This window comes from Anastrepha ludens, chromosome X, assembly GCF_028408465.1.
Source record: "Anastrepha ludens isolate Willacy chromosome X, idAnaLude1.1, whole genome shotgun sequence".
NCBI classification, from domain to species: Eukaryota; Metazoa; Arthropoda; class Insecta; order Diptera; family Tephritidae; genus Anastrepha; species Anastrepha ludens.
In genome coordinates this window covers 62,402,626-62,411,634 of record NC_071503.1, presented here as the reverse complement: position 1 = coordinate 62,411,634, position 9,009 = coordinate 62,402,626, and the positions used below count along the sequence as shown (strand labels likewise).

At 39.2% G+C, this 9,009-nt stretch overlaps 1 protein-coding gene across 1 annotated transcript; it reads right to left on the bottom strand.

Annotated features, from left to right (window-relative positions):
• Positions 1-3,772: 3,772 nt before the first annotated feature.
• Positions 3,773-8,640, bottom strand: LOC128870139 (putative nuclease HARBI1). Its single transcript, XM_054112743.1, has 3 exons — positions 8,480-8,640; positions 8,276-8,420; positions 3,773-4,038 (listed from the first exon to the last, which is right to left on the bottom strand). Exons 1-3 carry the CDS (start codon positions 8,549-8,551, stop codon positions 3,773-3,775), a joined length of 483 nt encoding a protein of 160 aa, XP_053968718.1. The 5' UTR covers positions 8,552-8,640.
• Between the last annotated feature and the right edge of the window lie 369 nt (positions 8,641-9,009).

The window sequence follows — 9,009 nt, the reverse complement described above, 5'->3', positions numbered from 1 at the left end:
ATTGACTCAGCCGTGTCTTGGTTGGAAGATAAGATTATTCTCCTCGGAGGAGGGTATTGTGTCGCAGTGCGGCACGCATTTTTCGGTGTTTTCTTTTACAGTAGACATCATCTGATTCTTGCGGTTGCTTTTCCTGACTGCGTCAAGGTTTACAAACTACGACTATAAAGGGGAAGTCATGGGGTCCCCCACTGCAGTGCCTTTTACCCCAGTAAGGCCACAGTTACTCTCGAATGCGACCAGGTAATTCCCTGCACCATTCAGTCCTCGGCCCGATTCCAAGCACACCTTGACTTGGGAATGTGTTGGTGCGGTACTCTCCATATAGATGATTGGACCAACGCCACACGCGCCGTTTCGCGATCAACCAATCCCTATACGGAGCTTCCCTCATAGCTCATTGTGGTTTCTCTTTAAGAATTTAACCACCATCTAAGCCCCATCCTCGGTTCAAGGAGACAAACCAAGAAAGGGGGGAAAATAAGTAGCAGCAATTCTGGTCTAAAGCAGCAAAAACCCCAGCACTATTATTGATGTGTGCTAAACATCAGCTTGTCATTGGCGGATCAATGTTCCCCGTAACGAAATCCTAAATACACCTGGACTTCACCAGGTGGGACGGTTCATAGCCAAATTGACCATATGAGCCGAAAGTGGTCAGGAATAGACGGGGGAGCCAACATAGACAGTGACCACGAGCTAATTACCGGCGACGTCAAGATCAAGCTGAAACGCTTTGGGCATTAAGCTAGACTTAAGCCACGGACACTTCAGTATTCTTAGAAACGTTCAGCTCATCCCCATGGTACATAGGCTACACATACTCGTATGATTGATATGAGGTCGAAACACAGAATTAATGCCAATTGTAGGTTGTCGTGCCATAAAGTCATTTGATTATTATGACTTAGGGTATATTTGCGTCTTATTGATATTAGCACATTTGTTTTAACTCTTAGCAGAAGAAGAAGAATAATAGAAAAATCAGCTGTTTATCGTTCTCAATAATTTACATATACACATTCAGAGAACGCACAAATACAAGAAAATCAGTGTGTGGCACGTTTCGGAAAAAAACTTGCACCACAGAGAATTTATTTTGTTCCAATTTGATTCTAATTAATTAAAATTAGTTTTTTGTGTGGAGCAGTTTATCTAGCATTCTTCTTGTACATCTCATAAATCACTACACTGAGCCCAACCAAACCTATTTTTACAACTTTTTATATATAATTAATGGGATATCGTAGAATTTGCGAAGAGGAAATATGGAAGTATGTCCAGCCGGACATATATAATTCCACACTTGTTTATTATTACTTAATGTGGCAAAAACATAACTATTATGAACGCAAATTCATTTGAATTTTATTCCAAAGGGAATTCCAGAACCTGCCCGAATACTTCAATCTTTATGTTTTTTTATCTGTACTCTCATTGGTTTAATCTGAGGATTTATTTCTTTAAAAGAGTATATGTACATAATTTGGGTGTTCTGTTACAAATATAGGGAAGGTGAAGGGGCTGCATGCCAGTAGGTATCTTTATGCAACGCCTTTGGAAGACACATGTGCGTTGGCAGGATATTCCTATCGGATAAAGGATCTAATAGAGTCGACCTTATGAAAGCGACTCCTATTTAGCCGAGAGAGGCCAAAAGTTTAGGTACATGTGAATTCAAGGTACTTCGCTTTACCCAAATAAAAATTACACCAATTATTTTGGTCACCGTTATACGAAGTAAGGCATTTAAGTTCCGGGGATTTGTTTATAATGCGTCAAAGTGGGCCAAAGTTTTCTGCGAGAAAGATATTCCTGCAAACCCTACAGTCCCAAGCTCGGTCCTTGCAACTTTTTCTTATTCCTCAAGATGACGCGTAACCTCAACTTACCATGGCGTTGCCCAGCTCAAGGAGTATGTATCCGCGGAGCTGAAAGGGTAATAGGTACGAGAAGTGTTCCCTCCGTAATTTAAAAATGCTCTGGATGTCAGTCACCAGATCGGCGTCTTTGTTCTTACAGGAAAACGCCCCGGTCTTGAAACCTTCGGTAAGCCGCCGAACTTTCTGGTAGAATTTTCGGGCGTTGTTCCTGTTGGCCAGCATCTCAAGCTCTTCGCACTCACGTATTTCGGCCCCTCGTTTCTTCTTTCGAATAATACGCCTCTCTTCCGTTTTTAGCTCTCTATAGCGATCCCACATGGCTCGCATTGTGCCCGACCGCAGCGTGGCACTATAGGCAGCATCTTTTCTTTCGGCAGCAGCATTACATTCCTCGTCGTACCAACTGTTTTTTCGGGATCGCCGGAATCCGATTTCGTTTTCGGCGGCGGTACTTAGGGAACGAGAAATGTTGCTCCATTGCTCGTGCATGCCGGTTTGTTGGGCAGTGCTCTCTGAGAGCGGGAGTGAGAGTCGAGTGGCGACTGTGGGACCAAAAATTCGCTCCTTGCCCACCCTGGCGTTGAAGTCGCCGAGCACTATTTTTATGTCGTGGCGGGGGCAGCGCTCATAGGAACGATCCAAGCGCTCTTAGAAGGAATCTTTGGTCGCATCGTCCTTCTCTTCCGTCGGGGCGTTGGCGCAAATTAGCGAGATGTTAAAAAATCGCGCTTTGATGCAGATTATTGCGAGACGCTCGTCCACAGGAGTGAAAGACAGTACTTGGTGACGAAGTCTCTCTCCCACAACAAATCTGACACCGAATTTGTGCTCCTTTACATGACAGCTGTAGTAGACGTCACGGGGTCCTATGGTTTTCTTGCCTTGCCCCGTCCATCGCATCTCTTGGATGGCAGTGATGTCAGCCTTTACTCTCGCGAGGACATCAACCAGCCGGACAGAGGCACCTTCCCCATTAAGGGTTCGGACATTTCAGGTGCATGCCCTCAAATCGCAGAACCAGCTATCCTGGAATGCCTCGCCTTCTCGCCTTCTCCGCCCGAACGGGTGGTCGGAATCTACCCAGAGGATACGTAGGCTAATCCCGGACGTTGTGAGCTGCTTGAACCATATGCAGAAGAATCGTCATGGCTACTCCCAAGTGAATGGCGATCAGTAACTTTCCCCACTTGCGTGGACTTCTACACATGGAACCATCCTCCTTCGAAGGATTGCTAAGGATGCTTAAAATCGTATTGACTTATAAAGTTATGCTCGTGACTTAATTTGCGTTGCTTTATTGACAAAGCTCCGCAATTTAATTTTCACACCTCGTTGTTTATGTATATGTTGCACCATCACTTGCCATTAGTTTAGCGCAGCGCGTTCCGTGTGCGTAAAGATCCCGAACACAACTGAACTGCCTGTGTTCATCTACATCTTGTGCTTACCGGACCACGCTCGGCGACAGCTGCCGACGCTGTCGCCTCGCTAAAACGGGACTTTACCAAACTAGAAAACAAGGCGACCAATCACGACGCATAAATTGGCTGATGCAATATCAGGGCCCTTACTCTGTAATGCGATGCGAAAGAAAAAATTGACGAAATCGCAGAATCGGTACTCGGTATTTTGACATTCGCATTCACATTTTGCGCTTTCGCAAGTTTTTCTCCCTTTTCGCATCGGCAGCACTCTGTATTGCGAAAGTGAATGTCAAACAGCTGTCACTATCGCATTTTTCTTGCTACAAGTAATAGCCATACGCAATTTCCAAATATGTAATTTCATATCATTTTTTATTTGGTCTCTTACACGTCTAGCTATATTTCCAAAACTCAGATTTTCTACATTTTCTATATTTACCATGTTCACTTGTTCCGGTTCGATTTCTAACTGGGAGGATGAACTTTGAACATTATACATATATTATGCAGAGCACAACAAACATTTAGTATTTGCACAACCTTTTCTGGAGCATAGTGCAACTCCCTTGAAGGTAGAAGGCAACGAAATCGGCCTTTCAAAACGCCAAAAACTCTCTCAATTAACGACCTTCCCTTTGAATGTTTTTGATTAAAAAAATGTTCGTCTGAATCCTCCGTAGAATTCCTGTATGGAGTAAGGAGCCATGGTTCCAACGGATATCCTGAGTCACCTGCAGATAACAAAAATATAAAGGTATTTTTAGTTGAATAACAATAAATTACAATAGCTACATATGTGCATATGTATGTTCATAAGCATTTATTACATGAAAATGCATATACATATACATATATATGTGTATTAACAATTATACATATGTATGTTATATCACTACATATTATAAAACAAAGCCGCTTTTTCTGTCCCTATGTCCACGTAATCGCTTAAATCTTTAAAACTACGCAACGGATTTTGATGCGGTTTTTTTTTGAAGATAGATTGATTGAAGAGGAAGGTTTATCACTACATATTATAAAACAAAGCCGCTTTTTCTGTCCCTATGTCCACGTAATCGCTTAAATCTTTAAAACTACGCAACGGATTTTGATGCGGTTTTTTTTAAAGATAGATTGATTGAAGAGGAAGGTTTATATCTATATAATGTGAAAAAATATATAAAGGGGGCGTGGCAATCGGTCAAAATGTGGCAAAAAAGCATAATTTTTTTGTTTTCAGGGCCATAAATCATAAACGAATCAACCAATTAAAATGAAACTTTCTTAGAGTTTAACTTTGAAATATTTACTTTCGTTCTGCATCAAAAAAAAATTGATATATTTGTTATTTAACCAAAATTGTTTAAACAAAAGCAGCTCTTTTTCCAAAAAAAGCTGTTTGTGTGTTTGTTCGCTGTCAACCGAATGAAGCAACAGGCGTTAAGCGATAATCTCACCACACCTCATTAATGTTGAATTACATCGTATGGTGACGTATGTATGTATGTATGTATTTACGAATCGCTCGCATTATTTCATTTCGGACGTATGTACATATGTATCTATGTATGTACTGAATTCCATGTAATTATATGCACATACAATTTTACAGCGAAATAAAACGCTATTTTCACGTTCTATATTAGTAAATCGCACATACAGTATGCAAAGTTCGTATTAGTACACCCTCTTACAAATAAAAATACCACGTATATTTTCAAATTTACTTTAAAGCAATTGATTTCAATCGTAGTGCGGTATTGTATAATTCATAAAAAAATAGAATAATAACAAAAACTCCGAAACATTTGCATAGAATTGAAAAAAATAGCTTTAGTAGCAGTGTAGCTATTTCTACTGCAGGCAAAATTCGTATTAGTACACTTAGTATGCGTTGAATTTGTAAACAATTTGTTGGTATTTACCTTTATTTTCGAAACGATTCAATGTTTAACCTTGGGCAGTTGCATTTTAGTAGCCATTTGTTCAAGTTCGCGGAGTTAGCTTGCAATGTCGCCAAAGTCAAACGAAACTAGGAGATTAATAATAAATATGAACAAAAACGGAAAGTCTTTACGCGAAATTGCGAGAACATTGCAGAAAAGTGTGTCTACAATACAAAACTTAGTCAAAATTTTTAGAGACAGTGGAAGGATTGACAAAAAGCTTCGAAATGTGAACAGGGCAAAGCTTGGGCAGAGGCACAAGACTTATTTGAAACGCCTTATGAGAAAAGACCCCACCGTCAGTGGAGTTTCACTAGCTGCAGAACTAGAAAAATACTTTTCTATCAAAGTTACACCTCAAACAGTGCGCAATTATGTAAAAAAATTGGGATTTAGAAGCAGAACTGCGGTTAGAAAACCGTATGTAAGCTCAGTCAATAGAAGAAAGCGTGTTATATTCGCCAGGCAATATTTAAACAAAAATATGCGGTTTTGGAAAAGGGTAATTTTTTCAGACGAGTGTAAATTTAATATAAAAATGTCCGATGGACGCATAACAATTTGGAGAGAGTGTAATACTGGCCTTCAAAAACGAAATCTGCAGCCTTCTTTCAAGCACGGTGGTGGTTCTCTGATGGTATGGGGATGTTTCGGGGCAAACGGAGTAGGATAGTTGCATTTTATTGATGGAATTATGACTGTGAGGCAATATATTGATATTTTAAAAAAGAATCTACGCAAAGGTGCCAAAAAATTGGGTTGCAAAAAAAAATGTATATTCCAACAAGATAACGACCCTAAGCACACGGCGTTGGATACAAGGTTATGGATGCTTTATAACTGTCCAAATTATCTCAAAACACCACCACAAAGCCCGGATATTAATCCCATAGAAAATGTATGGTCGATTTTCAAAAAGCAGCTGGAACATCATCAAATAAGGAACCGAGAACATTTAAAAAAAGTCCTCAAATCAGAGTGGAAGAAGATTTCTCCAAATCTCACAAAAAAATTGGTGGAATCTATGCCGAAGAGATTGTCTGCTGTTCTAAGGCAACGAGGGTATCCTACAAAATATTAATTTTCTGAACTATTTTTTATTTACTCTTTAAATCATTAAAAATACATGTGTACTAATACGAATTTTGCTTCTGTGAAAAGTGTTCATTTTTTTCTTTCTAATTTTTTTTTTTGCATTTCAATACACTTTGTGAGCGGTTTTTTTATTTGGCCTTATTTTAGTTAATTATCTATAAAATAAAACGGTTTCAAGCATTTGTTTTAAAATTAATTTGAAAATATACGTGGTTTTTTTATTTATTAGGGGGTGTACTAATACGAATTTTGCATACTGTAATTAAAATACAGTTTTTGAATAGTTTTTATTGATTCGGAGCGCGTTTAGCTTGCTATCGATTCCATACAATAACATTTTTTGTCATTTACTTTTTACGACAACTAATAGCTTATTTTCGAAGCGATTTCAACAAATAGGTACATTGCCGCTACTCCTTTGGAAGCAGGCCGAACCGCACACTCTACATTCAAGCTCCCGCTGAAAATCGCAACCGATGATGATAACAGCGTCTGTAGTGTTTCTAGACAGAGCAATACAGGAAAATTGATGCGTGACTGCTCATTAATAGTCTGGGACGAAGCTATCATGTCAAACAAGACGTCTGTGGAAGCATTGGATAGGACAATGCCCGATTTGAGCAACAAAAATTCACCTATGGGTGGATATACAATTCTGTTCTCAGGAGATTTCCGTCAAATCCTACCAGTTGTGACTCGAGGAACACGTGCTGACGAAATAAATGCTTCGCTAAAACGATCCCACCTTTGGTCGCATGTCAATAAATTAGATCTTAAAACTAATATGAGGGTTTCGTCATCTTCACGTGAGAACAGGCTATTTCCAGAGATCCTGCTAAAAGTTGGCAATGGAGAATTAACACAAAGTGAGGGAAGGATTAACCTAGAAAACCTTTGTGTTTTGATAGACAACATCCAAGAGTTAGTCAACAATGTCTATCCTGACATTGATAACATAAGTTATAAGACAATATCTTGGTTTAAAGAAAGAGCTATTCTGTCACCAACTAACGAACAAGTAGATAAAGTAAATAACTTGATTATTTCAAAGATTGAGGCGCCGACGAAAATATACTACTCGGTCGATACTGTTCTCGATTTGGAAGAAGCTGTTCAATTTCCTACAGAATTTCTAAATTCTTTGAACCCGTCTGGACTCCCTCCTCACAAAATGGAGCTGAAAATAGGTTGTCCTGTTATTTTATTAAGAAACCTAAATCCACCTAAACTTTGCAATGGCACGCGTTTGCTGGTAAAATCACTGAAAACTATCATAATAGAGTGCACAATACTCACAGGATGTGGTACCGGAGAAGATGTATTGATTCCCCGAATCCCTCTGATACCATCGGATCTACCATTCCAATTTAAACGCTTACAATTTCCGGTAAAGACATCTTTTGCAATGACCATTAATAAATCTCAGGGTCAAACCTTCAACGTTGCAGGCTTAGATTTGAGTGTTGACTGTTTTTCACATGGCCAACTGTATGTCGCTCTTTCAAGAGTAACCTCTAGAGAAAACATGTTTGTATTGTCTAATGACAAGAAGGCTATGAACGTTGTATATAAAGACATTCTGTAATATAGTAATTGTTGTAAAAATAAAATAAATACATATGTAAAAATGCAAAAAGTTAATATGCAAAAATGTAGGGTATGAATTTAGATATCCCAAAGATAGCAGGAAATCTATAAAGAAGGGGGGATTGTTTTACTCCAAATTTAACGCGGGCGGGCCACGGGCAATAATGAATAAGCCAAAACTACTGGATCGATTTTAATCATTTTTTCAGTGAGTGACATACGGTATATATTTTATACCCGTGCGAAGCAGGGCGGGTTGCTAGTACTATATAAGACAATATTAATACGAGTATACGGACCACTACATTAAGGTCATATACTCGAAGTATATTAAAAAGCTTACCAAGAATTCGTTGGCCAGAGTCACCGTTTTCATAGGCAGTTTTTAAATATTCGCGCTCACCGGACAAGTTCCATATGTGCGAATCATGCGATGCACCTCCAAATCTACCATTCACGGCTCTAATTTGCATTTTGTGATCACATATCTAAAGTAGAACAAAAAATGTTTAATGAAAATATTCTTATTTAATTGAAACACTCTTACCACCATTGCATTTATGCTGTGCTTAAGCTTTCGGTTAAAAAATAAATGCTCGTCATTTGATGGCCTTATCATTTGGATGTGCGTTCCATCCACTGCTCCTACCACACCCGGAATTCCGCATGTTTCGTAAAAGCTACGGTTGGCATCCTGTTTCTCTTCACTGCTCATCGAAAAAACGATGTTTTGTACACAATACCTTTTCAATTGCACTGCAAACTTCCCAAAGGCAACTGGAAACGGTTTGCTGTGCTAGCCCCGCGCGATGGTCTTGGCCAATTAAATGCTGATACGCACCCTGAGCAAGAAACTTTAGGGTTGTTGCAACTTTTATGATGTCAGGGATAGCCGTTGCTCTCGTTGGAGATTTCATCTCACCCTTTATGCTATTTAGCACATACATAAAGGCTTCCTTACTAAGCCGAAAATTCTGCACAAAACTGATGAATAGAACAAACTGATGAATAAAGCATGAGTAATTCTTTAAATTTTAACTTACCTTTGATCGCTGAGACTCATAACGTTGGAGTTAT

Excerpts from the sequence above, each read along its gene's own strand:
- LOC128870139 (XM_054112743.1), bottom strand. The coding sequence starts at position 8,551 with ATGATAAGGCCATCAAATGACGAGCATTTATTTTTTAACCGAAAGCTT. Across the intron at positions 8,421-8,479 it reads ACAGCATAAATGCAATGGTG|ATATGTGATCACAAAATGCA; the intron begins GTAAGAGTGTTT and ends GTTCTACTTTAG. Across the intron at positions 4,039-8,275 it reads CTCTGGCCAACGAATTCTTG|GTGACTCAGGATATCCGTTG; the intron begins GTAAGCTTTTTA and ends TGTTATCTGCAG.